At 39.3% G+C, this 18,611-nt stretch overlaps 2 protein-coding genes across 7 annotated transcripts in view; one reads left to right on the top strand and one right to left on the bottom strand.

Annotated features, from left to right (window-relative positions):
* The window catches only part of LOC111867003 (xaa-Pro aminopeptidase 1), an 87,225-nt gene that overhangs the window by 39,492 nt on the left and 29,122 nt on the right, over positions 1 to 18,611 (top strand). For 2 of the 6 annotated variants that reach the window (XR_002843263.2, XM_023856447.2), the window contains exons 2-3: positions 12,012 to 12,199; positions 16,061 to 16,355. Coding sequence is in view for 5 of the 6 variants with exons in the window: in XM_023856447.2 (XP_023712215.1) it covers positions 12,012 to 12,199; positions 16,061 to 16,355 (483 nt within the window). In the remaining variant the exon portion in view is untranslated. The other 4 variants (XM_033752509.1, XM_033752510.1, XM_023856448.2 and 1 more) reach the window with 4 other exon arrangements.
* LOC111867005 (protein lethal(2)essential for life) lies at positions 7,651 to 11,437 on the bottom strand. Its single transcript, XM_023856454.2, has 3 exons — positions 11,332 to 11,437; positions 9,550 to 9,768; positions 7,651 to 8,398 (listed from the first exon to the last, which is right to left on the bottom strand). The coding sequence occupies exons 2-3, from the start codon at positions 9,766 to 9,768 to the stop codon at positions 8,066 to 8,068; spliced, it is 552 nt and encodes a 183-aa protein (XP_023712222.1). The 5' UTR covers positions 11,332 to 11,437; the 3' UTR covers positions 7,651 to 8,065.

Below are 18,611 nucleotides of genomic sequence, written 5' to 3'. Positions count from 1 at the left end.
CTCCGTTCACTTCGGTTTTTCTAGATATTACACATTCGGTAGGACTCCTTGGGCGGGTGATCAGCTCGTCGCAAGTCCTCTACCTGTACACAAACACAGAAAAACGCACGCAAACTAAACATCCATGCCCTGAGTGGGATTGGAACCCACGATACCGGCTTCCGAGCGAGCGAAGACAGTGCATTCCTTAGACCGCTCTGCTACCATGACCGGCCTTAAGCGAATTTAAAGACTTATAAATACTGTATCGTCCCATTAAATGTCAATATACTTATTTAGCATGTCATATTGCTGTTTACTGAGATAAACTGAGGGAGTGAGCTGCACTGTCACCTGAGTGAATCCGCAGTGCACTGAAACACAGCTTCGGAAGTGTATGACCTAAGTCAGGCGTAGACCTGTGCAGATAGTACAACATGTTCTCTCAGGAACTTAATGCATTTTGCATGTAGGCGACCATTATATCCTTGTAAAAAAGTATCTCTACTTGAATGTAGCTAGTTAGAAAAAAATAAACACAGCCAGAACAGTGAGTGTGGTAACGTATTCCCGGAATGCGAACATGACTCTGGAACGCCAAACGGGACAGCCTGGAGAAACCCTTAACTCTGGCTATACAGCGTCGAGTGACTGGATGATAGCGAATTGTGAAGTGTAGATGCGGACGGAACGTCAGTGGCCTGATTTGAGATTCTATCCAGGGGTTTTCCTGGTGGGACTGAGGAAAACTACGAAAACCCTCAGGCATGATAGTTATTGTCCTATTCGAGGTTCTGATTGCTAATGTCATGAGTACGGGCCAAGGGCATCACTATATGATGGGAGAAATATAATTTCAGACCCCCAAAACGAGAGCAATTCCCTGGTAATCCTGATATTTATGTGACGGTCGGTATGGTAGCGATACGTGTTAATTCATATGCTTCATTGTTTCACGATACATTTCCACTGTCAAGCAAAGGTATATTTTTTATTGCTAGTTGGGTGGGACTAAGTCCCTTGTACTGCGGCCACTTCTGGCCTATTGTACCAGCCCCAGATAATAGGTGAGGGTGATTATGGAGCAATTGGTGGAATGAAGATTGGCAGGGGAAACCGAAGTACTCGGAGAAAACCTGCCTCAGCGCCACTTTGTCCACCACAAATCCCACTTGACCAGATCCAGGATCGAACCCGGGCCGCCGCGGTGAGAAGCCAGCGACTAATCGCTTGAGCCATGGCGCGGCCCAGGCAAAGGTATAAGTGAATAAATGAATGAATACATAAGAAGGTATGTAGGTCAACATCTACTTAAGAAGATTACAACGGCTTGATCATTGGTACTGCTTAAGACCTCCTCGGAGTCTTCAACCAACCCTTAAAAAGCAGCACATTCAAAGCGAGCAACGTGCTTTATCTTACACAGCTTCTAATACATGCAGAAAGTATTCTTATACAATTTTTATAACTTATTACATTCAATAAGGGGCACGCGGTAGCGTAGTTGGTTGAGGCACTATGCTACAAGGGGCAAAGGACGGCCGGCGCGTAGGACTGACAACCTTGCCGCCATCTATGAGCTGACTGTCTAGATAATGTGGGAACCTCAACATCTCACAACCCTATCGGCCTCCACGGCCTGTTTCAGGGATACCTTTACTTTTACTACCTTTTTTATCGCTAGTGGGGTGGGACTAAGTCCCTTGTACTGCGGCCACTTCTGGCCAATTATACCAGCCCCAGATGATAGATGAGGGTGATTGTGGAGCAATTGGTGGAATGAAGATTGGCAGGGGAAACAGAAGCTCTCGGAGAGAACCTGCCCCTGCGCCACTTTGTCCACCACAAATCCCACTTGACCAAAACCGGGATCGAACCCGGGCCGCCGCGGTGGGAAGCCAGCGACTAACCGCTTGAGCTATGGCGCGGCCTTACTTTTACTACTTATTTACTTTACTTATTTCATTCAATAAATATTTAAATTGAAGACCGCGTAGTTTATGGGCGGTGTGGGGAAAGTGCAACAAAAACACAGACTCGTGTGCCTTCATGGATTTTTCCTTATTCCACAGGACAGGTAAATATTGCTACGTGTGATATAAATGTCAAGAGATTTATTGCGATCTTTACTGTCTCTATAGCGACAATACTACCGGAAGGTTTATGTCGTTTACTTTACTGTGCTGTCAGTATCTCGGACTGGAAGGAACAGCGTGGTATTAAGAAGTGCCGTAAGAACAATGGGTAAAAAAGGTTAAGGATTTTTATTTTATGGAAACGTTTTTCATGACAAGATAATTAAACAAAAATCACGGGCATAACGAAATATTGTAAGATTTGAGGTTCTCACAGTCGTGGATATGAAGAGTCTATTTGTTACCTGCTTCAGTCTGGCTTCTTGCCTGGCTTATTCTTCGACCCTGAAGATGGAAGTAACATGTTCCTCCGATCCATCAGTTGACTTTCAACGGACTACACTGCGTTATATCCCACGAGACAGAACTCTCGATAACAAATTGTTGTTTCCTAGAAATTCCATATTGTGAATCGAGTACAAATCAAATTACTAAGAAATGTTAATTTACACGTGTATATGTGAAGGTAGGAATGAATGTATTCGTGTGTATATGGTACTGCAAAAACGTGTATATAAAACCGTCATTAACTCCTCAACAACGACGCTTCCGCAACAGAAGTATAAGCAACGAAATACTCCATCTCACAGTTTGTTTTTAATTGTCACAGATGCCCCGTTTTGTGCTGTTTCCATATTTACATTCTGACCAGATGCGGCTCTGTTATATCCCGAGTTTTATAAGAGAATGTAGTTTTTATCTCTTGCGTGGTTTTTTATTTCGTTATTTGGAGGGCCGTCGGATTTCCATGATCAGTAGCTTGTTCAGCTTGTACGTAAATTCGGCACAGTTGATGTCAGTGGAGATGAAAGGTGACTGAGCGAAGTCGTGTTTTATGACAAAGCAGCATCCCACACGCCAGCGAATGTAAATCATCATGCCTGTTGAATCTCAAATTAGAGTCCACCCAACGAGCGCCTAAAATATGAAAGAGATTCTGCTAAGGTGAAAATGTGGTGTGCATTCACACGCACAGAAGTGGATAAGTCCGGTTTATTCCACAAAAACAACACGCAATAATGAATATTTGGTAATATTCTTTCCCGGAACTAGACGGACTTGCTAATATTATTTTCAAGCAAGATATTCTACGTCCAGAATTTGGTAAATTTATGCGGCAATCAATCAGTCCCCAATTTCCGTGTAAGTGAACTCATAGGTGAGGACCGATTCCTTGGCCTCTCCGTTCATGTGATCTCATTTGTTTATATTTGTTTGGGGGGGGGGACTTTGTAAGTGAGGTTTTTAAGGACTGTTGCTGCTTATAGGAAAGTAGACCATATCTGAAACCAAGCCATCAGACAAGAATTGAGTATGCAGTATATTTAAAGTGAATTTCAGACTGGTTTTATCGTCTAGAAAAAACTTGAAGAAAGCTGAGTTGCTAAAAGATTTTACCACTGTTCAGCAAAAAGCAGAAGAAGGGGTAGACCACATAGAAGATAGAAAGACTAGTTCTGATTTGAACCTTGGGACTGGATCAGTCTTAAGACAAATTCTTGGATGATGATGGATTACATAAAGGACATGGTAACAGCTGACTTACAGCCTAGGTGAATGCTGGGTTACAAACAGAGCTCATGTCGCAGTAAGACATTGAAAATAAAAATAAAAAATTAACTTTTATTAGATTTTAGGTAGCTTTTGTTTAGTGTCTCGTCTTATGGCATTAAAGAAATATATATACAAATATGAATTATCCATATGCTTTTATGTAAACAATGAGCCGCATAAATAAGGAAGAAAATGAAGCAATTGGAATAATTTTCATTGTCAAATGTTCTTGCTATCATTTCTATTGGGATGTGATACAAAGAAGCTTGTACAATTAATGTGGACCATTGTGAAAACCTCAGTTCTCATGTACTGCGACAATTTACCACAACCAACTCCATGGATTAGAAGTTATGGAAGCCGAAGATTCATCATCATGTTCACAAGAATCAGTTATGCCTGTCACGCAAGTGGTCTCTACCCTTCAGGATTCCTAACTAAATTTTCTATGCATTTCTCAGCTGCTCGCATGTATGCTACGTGCCCTTCATGGGCGCCGCCAAGATTCTTCCTATAGCACAGGCAGAAAAATTGGCTTAAAAACNTCCTCGCTATGTCATTTTCTCCGTGATCCTTTTACTTATTACCAACCTACCACTTCGCCGGTCACGGTAGCCGAGCGGTCTAAGGCATGCACTGTCTTCGCTCGGAAGCCGGGATCGTGGGTTCGAATCCCACTCAGGGCATGGATGTTTGTGTGCGTTTTTCTGTGTTTGTGTACAGGTAGAGGCCTTGCGACGAGCTGATCACGCGCCCAAGGATTCCTACCGTATGTGTAAGATCTAGTACACCGAAGTGAAACGGAGAGTTTCATGGAGGTAGGCCTAGGCCCAAAATTGGGGCTGTAGCGTCACAGAAAAAAAAAAGAACTTACCACTTCCCAAACACCTTTATTTTATATTCTTCCTGCTGGGAAGGGATTTATGGTTGCTCATTGCCTATGTGAACAGTATCAAGGATTTCGGCGTCACATTTTCACGGAGGTTATGCAGAGGGAACTAAATATGGGTCTTCTGTTCTACTCTTCGGACTGCGTCAGTGTATCAAGCCCGTACAGATCTGCAAGAAGAGGGTGGCGAGGATAAAATAAAAATTCCAGTAGGTTCGGAATCACAGCCCGGAAATCCTGGGTAACGCCCCGCTAACTGTAGACATGTCTAGTAAATACAGCCACAGGCGATTAAAATAGTTTCTTGGGCGTCTGAAGCTGCAGATGCGCAAATACAGCGCCTATACAGTTTACATAACAACTTCCTTGTTTTGCACGTGTTGACTGTGTTCTTGGAGCAGAGTCTGTGTTGAAAAGCTGGTAGTCGCTCTGCTAGTCAACAAATTCCGCGCTTCATGTGGAACTTGAACGTGTTGACAAGAGCCCGCCGTTGAATATCATCCTAAGCCAGACGAAGGTAGTCCGAACCGCAAACTGTTCGTCAGTCTTACATTCTTTAGGTGTGTTAACAACGCCATCAGTATAGAGACTATATAGCATCGATCACAGGGCGATTAATGGATATGGAGGAGTTGGTAAAAGGTAAAGTTGTCCTTGTGCTTAACTAATTATGCACTACGCCACGAAGGCGTATGAGGGAGTGGATATGTAGATCCACATTTTCTTGACCTCGGCACTAGTTGGAGGTGAGTGGTCAGCTTCACGCCCCGGCCGCTTTACCCACGGGGAAAGAACCTCCTGTACCCATTAGATAGGAGGTTGGGTGGACCCCAGAGCCGGTCTGGACGACTTGGAAAAGAGAAAATTCTTGACCCTACCGGGACTCGAACTCCGACCCCTCTGTCGTCCAGTCCGTAGTCAGTCGCTATACCGACTGAGCTATCCCAGCTCCCCGAGAAAACTTAAGTACTATGAGAAAATGCAATTTTGTTCACCACAAATCCCATATGGCACAGGTTGAAACCAGCATGAAGAGCTCTGCTTGCTATCTTCTTCATACTGGTTTCTTGCTTTGTTTGTTCTTCTAAGCTGAAGATGGAGGCGAGATGTTCTTCAGAAATTTTGGTTGACTTTCAGTGGACTACACATTATATCCCAGAGAACAGGGTACATCACAACCACTTCTGTGAGAACCTCAAATCCTACATAAATTTACACAGTTCCTGGTATTTCTAATTTAATAATACCGCCAAAAATGTTTGTGATAAATAATAAAAAGAATATGCAAATGTAAGACTCTCCTGAAATTATACTCCTGTGCCTTACACCCTTATAATACTAGGTGTTTCAATGATTTCGCTGTGCAGCATTGTGTCAGTGAATCTGTCGTCTAGCCTCTGACATACCAAATCTTGTGTCCATGCTCTCTTGCTGAGATCATCTTGACGAATCTGCCCAATTCTGAGGCCTTATTTAACCTTTCATACTGCACTGTTTTGTTTTAAGGAGTTTTTAGCTCTCAACCCAATTCCTTTTCTAGCTTATATATCTGGAGGCCATCTCCTCAGTCTTGATTGAAGATGTGCCATGCCATCCCAGGGGGGCAAGAGATTTCACTTTACATTGGAATCAATCTATTTGCATATAAATTTCATATGCTCAATTATATCAAAGGATTAATATGAATTATTGCTATGAAACTAACATCATCAAACAAATTTGAACTTCACTTAGTATGGTAAGTGATTTGCTTATTTCTAATGTATCCAGTCCGATTACAAATTCCAACACAGACCTTACTGAACGGTTACAACTAGAAAAGTATAAAAACCGATGGCTGTTAAAGCATCATTCATCTACAGACACTGACTTGAGAGCATGTTTGAGTAAAGAAGAAGGCAGTACAGATTAACTCATCACACTGTTTTGTATGTATTTTTATAAAAATGAAAGTAAAACCAATATATGTTTTAAATTATGAATTAATAAAGTTATGGTACTTCATACTTTTGATGCAGTTAACTTCCTAACCTCCTTTTCTTTACTTTAGGCAACAAATATTGTAGCTGCACCTACAACTTTTGAAAATTTGCAGCCCAATATGGGATTTAATATAAATATTTCAATTTCACTTTTGTTCTGATTAGACTGAAAGTACAATACTGTATTTATAATTTTATTTTCTATATTCATCACTAAAATATAATACAATTTTCGAGTAAATTCAATATTCATCCAATTTCTCATTGTTAAATTACAGTTCTGTCATCACCACTTAAAATAAATGGGTAAGGCAGCTGCAAACATATCCACTTGTAGTTCCACATTTTTTTTCACTTAGTGGGGGGTTGAGTCCAACTGGGTCCATTCGGCATGGCAGCCACTGATTGGACTATTGCAGCCTGTCCCGGGTGATTATGATGATGGAGAATTTGGTGGAATGAAGATTGGCAGGGGAAACCGAAGTCCTCGGAGAAAACCCGCCCCAGCGCCACTTTGTCCATCACAAATCCCACTTGACCAGACCTAGGATCGAACCTGGCCGCCGCGGTGGGAAGCCAGCGTCTAACCGCTTGAGTTATGGTGCGGCCTTAGTTCTACTTTTGTATTGGGTATAATCTCAGCCTGTTGTACTGCAGTACTGGGAGAAGTGAATGTTAAAGTAGTAACAAACCTATCATATATATTTGTATGAGGCTGACACCTGTAGACGAGTTCACTGTAAGTACGTGCTACTTCCTGCCACACAGTAACATGTGATAACTAATTTCTTACAACCTTCCGCTCATACAAGCCAGTTTTGGACTGAAAAGCTATAACTGACAAACAGTTATGGATATATCCAGTACTGTTGCGATTGTATTTTATTTTGTCTCAGTTGTGTTTATTCCTAAATAGAGCAGAAGAAAATTACTCAGTGAACATGCAATTATCCTGCAAATCCAAGATCGGTAGTAAATTTTGTAGCATAAAAGAAAAGCCACAAAGAATTCATGAAAATCTTCAAGCAGGTTTCTTTCACACCACATGAAGAGCAAAATGAAACTTCACAAAAAGGCATAACCCCTTAATTCAAATAACAAAACACAAAGATATAATTCAAACAATTTTTATTGAACCTGTTTCCTGGAGAATAATTAGTTTTAACTGCTTGACACATTACACATTTAAGTCAGAACATATTTAAGAGAAAGAACAAAATACTCGACTTGTCCTATATCCTGTAAATGATTCATGGATATGAAGTAAATAAATAAATAAATTAATGAATATGGCATATATATGTACTGTAGCACATTCAAAACCCTTAGCAGTATGAAACGGTACACATGGTCAGAACATATTTAAGTGAATGAACAATAAATGCTTATAAATTAGTGAAAATGGAATATATATGTACTGTTAGATGCAAATAACCCTTTGCAGTATGAAATAAACACATTACTTGGTATAGAGCTTTTATATGCCTGGAAGGGGTTAACAGATATTAGACTTGAAGCATCAGTGATTAGGTTTCCATCTTTTGAGGTTCATCTGCTTTGGCACTCTTTGGCTTCAATGCTGGGGCCTGGGTCTGTGTGATTGGAACAACCTTCTCATTAGCAGCCTGAGGCAGGGCCTTCTTTGGTGCAGAAACAGTAAGAACCCCATCTGATGAAAGCTGAGACACTACAGTGTCTGGTTCAATATCTGCAGGAAGCTTATAGCGACGCTGGAACTGTCGAGAAATGAATCCATGCTCATCCTGTCTCTCTTCATGCTTGCCTTCTACAACCACATAATCATTTACAGTCTTTACTGTAAGTTCATTGGGCTTGAACTGCTGCACATCAAGGTTTACCTGAAACAAATTACAAGAAATAAATACAAATAAATAAAATATGTAATGTTATCAGGAATTCAGGGTGTTGACACACTTCAGAAACAGTAAACACAACACTGAAATCTTCTTATGGGACAGGTTATTAATTCAAATACTGCAATATATTATATAAAAATTAATTTAGAATTCCATGCAGAATGGCAGTGCAATTTGTTCTTTGAATAAAGTAAATCTGTTTCATAAATTTCATAAAAACACATCATGACAAATTCACTTTGTTTTGGAAATCTTAGCCTAAAGGACCAAGCTGCATAAAAGTTTATTCAACCAGAATAAAAAGTGTGGATAATTGGACAGACCAATTTCTTCTTGCCAATAGGCAGAGGAACTTGTCACCTCCCTCTTCCAGATAGAAGATAACTAACTACATACAAGACTATATGGTGTCACAAGTCAGAAGAAACATATTATAAATCTTCACTGCTGTGACAGGCTCAAATCTTATTAACAGTCTGGTCTTCTGGGTGATGGTGTAGTTTGAAGAAATCCGCTGCCTTCAACAGGATAGAAGAGTTCTGAAGTTGGAGGCAGCCAGTTTCTCCAAAATGTCAGTAATCATCTACAAGATTAATGGTGTTCTAAGGCAGATGACCACAATTTAGACAAACAGTTGTCAAGGACTTGCATCTTGCTGTGAAACATAAGAGTCAAAAGTAACAGGCATCTCATTTAGAAATATTCATATCACTATTAATTGCAGATCCAAAGAGATCACTGGAGAAGTGTAGGTGATGTTGCTTTTCTAAATGTTTATTTATTTATTTACTTCATATCCTTGGATCATTATACATGATATAGGACAAGTCAAATACTTTACAATAATAAATAATAATATAATGATATAATAATATACTAAGATAATACAACGATGATTCTAATAATAGAACTAATATAATCGTTTAACACACGACACCACTGTATGCCTCATGACAATTCTCATTCTTTATATAATTACATTAAAGTGAAACAGTTTTCATTTGGTAAGCAAACTGGCATGTTTCCTATTTTATTTTTAGGAGAAATTTGAAATTTTACAAAATTACCAAAACATGATATTTCTCTTGAATAAAACACCTACACATTGGCAAATATTAACAAGACACGCTTACCTTGAAACAGTCTTTATCATCCTGAATGTGTGAAATGCCACTGTGGTGGGCAGCCTGACTGCGCCATGGTCTGCAGTAGCCAACCCCAAGGGGGGCCACAATGGAAGAGTGCAGCAGATCATCTCCTAGCATTCCCGTGCCAAAGTTTTGATCAAATAAACTTGCAGGTCTTTGTAGGTTATCGAGCAAATCACGTAAAAGAAATGAAATTTGAGACATCTGGAATAAAGTGTATTGCCAAAATTACTTGTAAATGTAGCATTTAACATGGTTCTTACAGCTAAATGAGAAAACATTTTGCAGAACAGTAGCATGTTTGCTTCACTTTATTGAGAGAGTAGTTTACCACCCTTCACCTTCATGCCATAGGATTCTAAAAGGTGTCATTATCAATAAACATTTCTCCAAGTTACTTAAGGGCATGTGGAGTTCGATTCATATGGTTTAAATACATTAGGAAAACTGACAAATTGCGTTTAAGGCCATCTGTATATGAACTGTGCTCAGCACTCACTCACACTCACACTCACACACTCACTCACTCACTCACTCATTGAGCTGAGCCCTTCTTGAGAAGCTGCCAATTGTGCAGCTACTCAAGAACTTCCCAGCATTTTATGGTACCTGAATGTTCATTACAATGTTAACAAGAGCCCTCCACTGGTCCCTATCCTGAGCCAGATTAAACCAATCCATACCATCCCATCCTATATCTCTAGGATCCATTTTAATACTGTCCACCCACCTACATCTTGGTTTTCCCAGTGGTCTTCTTTATTCCAGCTTTTCCACCAATATCCTATATGCATTCCCCCTCTCCCCATTCATACTACATCTTCTTTGACTTGATCATTCTAATTATATTTGGAGAAGAGTAGAAGTTACAGAGCTCCTCATTATGCAGTTTTCTCTGACCTCCCATCACTGCATCTGTCTTTGGTCAAAATATTCTCCTCAGCACCCTGAATCTGCGTTCCTCCCTTAGAGTCACAGACCAAGTTTCACATCCATACAGAATCACAGGCAAAATTATAGTTTTGTAGATTCTAATGTTTATGTTATTAGTAAACAAACGAGAAAACAAAAGGTTCTGGACTGAATGGTAGCAAGCATTACCTGAGTTCAGTTTCCTCTTAATTTCCTCCTGAATGAGGTTTTGATTTGTTATAGTTGTTCCCAAATAGCTGAACTGTGGCACATTTTCAAAGCATCTGTTATCTATCTTTATGTCATGATTTTGGCCTGCATTTTGGTGACAAGATAGCAACAAATACTTAGTTACCGTCAAGCACTGGGATGCTAAATTGGCCGGCACAGGAAACAGAACTTCATAGTTTCTTTCACATAAATTATATGAAAAATGTACCCTGACCTAAATGGTATGTCACATCACTAAACCTGTGTTTTCTTTAAGTTTATTACATCGGATGTCACAATTAGGTGCTCTCGTATGATCACATTCAGAATTAATGAATCTGTTTAAGACCAAAAAAACATTCGGTAAAACTCCTTGAAGAAGTAGTCCATTGCATAATATGCAGTAAGTTCGAACCCGCAATCTAAAGGTCCAGGACTGTATGTGCTCTTGTCCTAGCTGCTACTATAATACGAGTACTATATACCAGATTTAGGAACATACGTATATAACATTTAAGCTCCATGAAGTTCACAATCGGAAATGTTGAGACTATAAAGATTATACTAATATGTACGTGTGAGCGCGTGTATTATAAAGATAATTAATAATTTACCTATAAGTATTTCCAATCATATTTAACTTACCTTTAAGGCGTCTATTAGAGAAAACTTTTATATTAATTGGTAGGTCAGAGATACTGATCCTCTTTAGCAACGACACTATCCAAAACTTCCTTCGAACAATCGCGCTCAACACTGCTCAACACCAATGACACCAATCGTAAGTTGCCACTATTTGTTTTGCTTATATATGGTTCACGGATCAATACGGGGGTCTTAGCCATTCAAGAACTTTCCAGTGGTTCTAGTCAGTTCTCGCGTATTCAGTAGGACGGCATCTGTGGTGATCAGGCACGTTCTAGACCGTTCTAGACGTTCTAGACCATCGAAGACCATCAAGGACCATCAAGTCCATCGGAAGCGATCGGAACGTTGGCAGCTGTTCGTGGGTGTACGTATTAGGTTGAAACAGTTGCGTGGTTTGAAATAGTGAAAGATGCTTTTTCAGTTTTGACGGTTTTGACAACGCATGTTCGCCCCTAGTTTAACCATTTAAGCACTACGCTATGAACACTTAAGGTGTAGTGGACGTGTAGATCCACAGATTCTTGATCCCGGCATTAGTTGGTGGTGAGTGATCAGCTTTACACTCCGGCCGCCTTACTCCCGAGGAAAAAGTTACCCGTACCCATTAGCTAGGAGACCGGATGGGCCCCGGTACTGGTCTGGATGACTTAAAAATATTGTATGTTTTTAATTTACAGTTTTGGTTACACTGACATGTGTGGGTCTCTGCATGTCATTTGTCATGGGACACAGGAACAGATGTTCCCCTTCCAAGGCCCCACCTCCAGGACGAGTTGACACATCAAGTCAGTTGAGAGAATTAAGAGCACGTCTGAAAGCAATGGCTTTGGATGCTTTCATCATCACCAGGGATGATGGACATCAGGTAAGTTAAGGGCAATAATCATCAAAAAAAGTATATGCTTTTCACTTAATATCTACTTCATATTTGAAACCTGTCACTTCCTTCAGGTAAATGTTGGGAATCATAATCTGAAATTAATTTTTCCCTTCACTTATACACAATGTCACTTTGTAATGGTTAGCACCATTATTTCACATTTGGAAGTAAAAAAAAAAAAGTAAAGGTATCCCTGTAACAGGCCGTAGAGGCCCATAGGGTTGGGAGATGTTGAGGTTCCCTCATATTCTAGACAGTCAGCTCATAGATGGTGGCAAGGTTGTCAGCCCTACGTCCTGGCTGCCATTTACCCCCAGGAATATTCCTGGTACTCTTTTCTGTTAGAGGCTGGGTCGACCCCAGGGCCATAGTGCAGCTGGAAGGATTAGGTCAATTGAAAAAATCCAATGACCTAATCAGGACTTGAACCAATGACCTTCCGGCTTGTAGCATAGTGCCTCAACCAGCTAAGCTACCGTGAACCCCCATATTTGGAGGTACCAGTTTCAAATCTCAGATTTGAGACTGACATTCCCAAATGGTTTCTGTGGATTTCTGCCCTGCCAAACAAATATTCCAGCAGTTCAAAATAATTTGTGACTGCTTCCATCTCTTTCAAAGATCACTATTCATAATGGTGCTTTTCTTATCATTCATTGGTACATATCATGAGCAGTTGACACATTATCACAGCTTTCCCACCTAGGAATTAAAAACAGTAGATTTAGGAAAAGCATAATATTCTTTCACTTATGAAAGCACTCATTCATTTTCCAGTCTCTATGTGAAATTGGTTTATAGCATCAGATTTCTCTGAAATGAATTAGCTGGCCAATAAAGAAACAATGAAATGCTCTCCATGTGCACCAATGAACAACTTCTTTCTCACACAGCTGTTCTTTGAATTTCTGTTCCAAGAAGAGTTGATATAAGTTCCGAAGCATTTACAATAACGAAGTCATACTGTTGCAGAAATACATGTTTAGAAAGTCAAAAGTTAATGGCTTAATAGTCATGCACAGTTCATTACTATTAAGTATTTAAGTGGTCACTGCAAGAATGAGAGAAGTTGTTAAATTGACTAATTGCTGCTTGACTGGTCAAATTAAAAGGTTACTGGCCCTGACAGAGGCTGTTTCCTTGTAACTAGGAGCAGAAAGGAATGACATTCATTAATCTCATTGATATTAACCAAGATGAATATGAATGTTACTGTAATCTTTGTCATGTCTTTAACAGTATTTTTGGGATTTATATGACTGTACAGTTGAACCTCGCTTAACGAGCACCTCTCATAACAAGTAATTCGCATAACGAGCAAAACAAATTGTAAAAAAATGACTCGCTTAACGAGTGACAAGAGGGGAAGTCCCAGATTGTGCCCTTGCTACATCAGTCTGTGTGTAGCACTTGTTCTGCTAGTATCTTAGTGTCGCTTGTGATCACACATTTTTCCAAACTTGTGTTCAGACATATTATTTGTGATTTTTTTTTGTGCAAAGTTTAATAACCCTTGCAAAAATGTCCCCGAAGAAAAAGCCGCAAAAAGACAGCCATAAGAGAATAAAAATAACCGTAGAAATGAAACATAAAATCATTGAAAAGTGAGAACGAGGTGTGAGCATGGCTGATCTAGCACGCACATACAATCAGTCTACATCAACAATTTGCACTATCCTCAAGAACAAGGACAAGATTAAGGCGATAGATGCTTCAACGGGAGTGACAAGAATATCTACGCAACGGTTACATATTCTCGACGATGTTGAAAGGTTGCTCCTCATATGGATAAATGAAAAGCAATTGCAAGGCGACACTATTAACGAGAACATCATTTGTGAGAAGGCGAAAGTGATTTTCGCTGACCTCGTTAAGAAGACGCCAGGATCATCAACGGCCAAAGAAGAAGCATTTAAGGGAAGCTGTGGGTGGTTCGAGAAGTTTAAGAGAAGAACAGGCATCCACAGTGTTGTAAGGAACGGTGAAGCAGCAAGCTCTGACAAAGGCAGCAGAGAACTTCATCAGCGACTTCAAGAAGCTCGTAGATTCTGAGGGTTACCTGCCGCAACAGGTTTTCAATTGTGACGAGACAGGTCTCTTCTGGAAAAAGATGCTGAAGCGAACCTATATAACAGCAGAGGATAATGCATTGCCCGGCCATAAGCCAATGAAAGACTGTGTCTCACTGCTGTTTTGTTCCAATGCAAGTGGTGATTTGAAAATTAAACTTCTGCTTGTTTACCATTCAGAAACTCCACGAGCCTTCAAGAAGTGTAAATTCCAGAAGAGCAGGCTAAATGTGATGTGGAGATCCAACAACAAGGCTTGGGTGACATGTGACCTTTTTACTGATTGGATCAATGAAGTGTTTGGTCCTTCTGTTAAATAATATTTGCTTGAGATGAATTTGCCACTCCATGTCTTGCTTGTTATGGACAACGCTCCTGCCCATCCTCCAGACCTACAAGATGACCTCCTTGAAGAATTTAAATTCATCAGGATCCTGTTTCTGCCTCCCAACACCACTCTGTTACTCCAGCCTATATACCAGCAGGTTATTTCTAACTTTAAGAAGCTGTACACTAAAGCACTCTTCGAGTGTTGTTTTGAAGTGACTGAAGGGACCAATCTCACTCTGAGAGAGTTTTGGAAATATCACTTCCACATCGTTGCCTGCCTCAAGATGATCAAAAAGGCGTGGGAAGGGGTTACGAAGAGAACACTCACTTCTGCTTGGAAGAATCTTTACATTTAGTTTACATTTGGGTACGAATTTATAAAAGCTTGATCCATATAATACATATGATTTCTTTATTTTTTGAGTCATTCATAGGTATGGAATTATTGTTGGCTTGTCTTTTTATTTTGTCAGCAACATTGGCAAAATATTTATTAAACTCTCCTACAATATCATGTTGATTGTTTAGTATCTTACCATCAATTTTTACTGTATTTATTTCTATCCTACTTGTATTCCTACCTACTTCTTTCTTTATAATACCCCAAGTAGTTTTTATTTTATTGTGGGAGTGCAGGATACATTTATCATACTCCATTCTTTTTGCCTTATTTATAACAGTACTCAGCATTTTAGAATAGTTTCTGTAATAAATTCTAAAATTAGGATTCTTATTATTCCTTAATTTGTTGTAAATTTCTCGTTTATGTTTACAAGATTTCATTATTCGTGGTGTGATCCACGAATTATTTTTTCTGATACATTTTTCCTGAATTAAAGAGAAACTGGAATAATCAGTTCTCAAAAATATATTTAAAAATAAATTGAAACTCTTGTCAACGTCATTTTCATCAGTTGAATCAAGCAATTGCTTTGCTGATTTTCTCACTACCTATTTTTCTGCTGTAAGGGACAAAGAAGTTGCATAAACATGTCTGTGTGAACCTCTCCAGCTGGTGACCAATAACATGTCAGTATTTTATTACTACATGTTAGTCATATACTTGCACTACATACTACATAGACAACATGAATGATATTTAACCATTATCATAACTCTTATAGTAAACGTACCAAAGTTTCATTAGTTTCATTTTACACTTGGTGCTGAAGATATGAATGCTGAACTTTCAAACATCCATACATATGAGCTGCATACAATACAGAATTGTAGACTAAATAGGCTTTATTCAAAAGCATAGATACTTGACTATTGCTAGTTACATTATTTCTTATAGGACTATGACTTAAGAACAACTCAGCTTATGAATGGAACTTTAGAGTATAACTCATTGTAAGCCAAGGATCAATTGTATATTAATAAAGGATCAGATGTGGACAGTGGGATTCAGTGATACTTCTTTAGTTATCTCTGTTTTTTGGGACAGAGTGAGATTCCAGCAAATCGGGATCGCAGGTACACATACATTTCGGGCTTCTCAGGCAGTGATGGAATTGCTGTTATTACTAGAGAATGGGGAGCAGCGTTGTGGACTGATGGCCGTTACTTCCTACAAGCTGATATACAACTGTCATGTGATTGGTTGCTGATGCGTGTGGGTCAGCCTGGTGTGCCTCATCTCATAGAATGGCTCGTAGAAGTACTGCCAGAGAATTCAAAGATCGGAGCAGATCCAAAACTTGTACCTAACAGTGTGTGGAATGCATGGACTTCACAGATTGGTAAGACAGTAACCAAATAACCTAACCACCAGTGAAAACTTTATGCTTCTTCCCCTCTGATTTTCAGTTTTAAATATTTACATTCATATTTGAAATGGGTGTCTGGCGCATAAGGCTGACAACCTTACTGCCATCTGTGAGCCTATTGTCTAGAGAAAATGTGGGAGAATTGATGTCTCACAGCCCTATGGGCCTTCACGGCCTGTTACAGCGATATCTTTTTACAAATTTAAAATAAAAATGTTTATCTAGTTTCTGTCAATTGCAAGTTACAAAACAAAAGTGTCAGTACAATGTAAATTCTTTATTCTGGATAACTGGATACAAAGAAATTGCAGTATTAAAAAAGATGTCCAATTCAGATGTTAGTGAACAAATATAAATTATCAAAAAATGACCTTCTTTAGGATAAATCTGGACAAAGCTATCTATGTGGGTTTTTCTGCTATATCTGCAATTGGAGATAATCCATCAGAAATATTCAGCTAACATTGTTGCTTAAGTGCTGTTGTGGCTTCATTAAAAAGTATTTATTTACCACTTTAATATATCACGAGAGCTCTTTACCACTACCAAAATAATGTTTATTTTTCCTTCATCTATGAATGCATTGATTATCTTACGTGACTACATTATTACATCTCACACTTCAGTGAAGATCTGTATAAAGTAAAGTTGTTCCTGTGCTCAATGAATTAAGCACTATGTCATGAAGGCGTAGGGGGGAGTGAATGTATAGATCCACATTTCCTTGACCTCAGTACTAGCTGGAGGTGAGTGGTCAGCTTCACGTCCCGACCACTTTACTCCCCGGGAAAGAGCCTCTGGTACCCATTTGATAAGGGGTTGGGTGAACCCCTGAGCTGGTCTGGATGATTTGGAGAAGAAAAAATTCTTGACCCTCCCAGGACTCGAACTCCGACCCCTCAGTGGTTCAGCCCGTAGCCAGTCACTGTACTGACTACACTACCCTGGCTCCAGTGAAGATCTACATATTAATCTAAATGAAGTTAACCAAAGAATATCTTGTTTGTAATAGTAACAAATGTTGCATAGTGACCCTGCATTGATTATGGTGCCATTTGCAAACCTCAGATGTGTTTGAACAAAATTAACAATTTCTTATGCATGTGACATGTTACAAATTTCTTGTACACTCACAAAGGCTGTGTAGATGTAGATTAAAGGGGTGTGTTCTGCTGGCCCCTTACACCATAACCAGACTTGAAATATTGTGTGTCCACTTTTTTAATTATCCCTCCAACACTCCCATGCCTCAAATGAAGTGCAATATTTTGCTTAATGGGGCATTTAGATATTCACCTGACTTAATAAACTGTAGTCACAAGTCACAAAATGTTAAGTAAGCTAGAACCTCAAGGTCACTTATGACATGTGAGGGTGTTTCATCTCCATCATAACACTTTTCAGAAGGGTATTTACTAGTCTCAGTTTGAAGAGATGTTCTTTCAAGCACCTCCTGAAAGTAGCCCCATCTCACATCTGAACTGGTTCCTGTTAAGCTGCAATGGAGACCTAGTCATTTTTTTTTTCTGAAAGCATTTAGTTTTGAGGAATCAAATGGTGTGCGTGGTTGCTAAATTTGATTGAGCCCATGTTAAGCTGTAGTCTCCTCTGCTGGCAGTTATGCTTTTTATTACCATGCTGTCTCCAGAAGTAATGAAGTCCACCTGAGGTACCTCAGCACAGAAATGAGCTCTTTCTCCATTGCCATTGCAAGAAAAGAAAGCCAGTAAATCCTTAACTGATTTTATTTAAAATATCAATTCCATATGATGATGCAACTCAGCAGTTGAACATTCAACAATATTTTAGGGTTTATTATCATATTTATGCATTTTTTTGCTCACTAAATGGACACATATAGAAGAGGTCATGACTGTTCATTTGCCTGCCTGCATGCTCCTTTTAGTTCTTAACTTTATTAATTTTTAGTTCAGATTTTTATAGTTGTGCTGTACAGTGTATATATTCAATTGCCAAAACTTTCATGATGTCCCTCTGCCCCAGGGTTTGACTAATATTTTTGAAAAGTTCATGCTCCACCTTTGAGCTGCATCATTATTAAGAGCGCTGTAGTTGTTTCCTTGTACAGCTCTGTAGGTGTATATCCCTAATAAATGAACATCAAATCCAATGATCTGTGCAAAAATATGAAGATGGTGGAAAATGTGTATATCCTACTTTCAAGTATAACTTTACACACTGGTTTATATTATATGCCACACTGAAACG

The sequence above is a fragment of the Cryptotermes secundus genome, unplaced genomic scaffold, assembly GCF_002891405.2.
Source record: "Cryptotermes secundus unplaced genomic scaffold, Csec_1.0 scaffold1437, whole genome shotgun sequence".
In the NCBI taxonomy this organism is placed as follows: Eukaryota; Metazoa; Arthropoda; class Insecta; order Blattodea; family Kalotermitidae; genus Cryptotermes; species Cryptotermes secundus.
This window is presented reverse-complemented; position numbering and strand designations above follow the sequence as displayed.

Excerpts from the sequence above, each read along its gene's own strand:
- LOC111867005 (XM_023856454.2), bottom strand. The coding sequence starts at position 9,768 with ATGTCTCAAATTTCATTTCTTTTACGTGATTTGCTCGATAACCTACAA. Across the intron at positions 8,399-9,549 it reads ATGATAAAGACTGTTTCAAG|GTAAACCTTGATGTGCAGCA; the intron begins GTAAGCGTGTCT and ends AATTTGTTTCAG.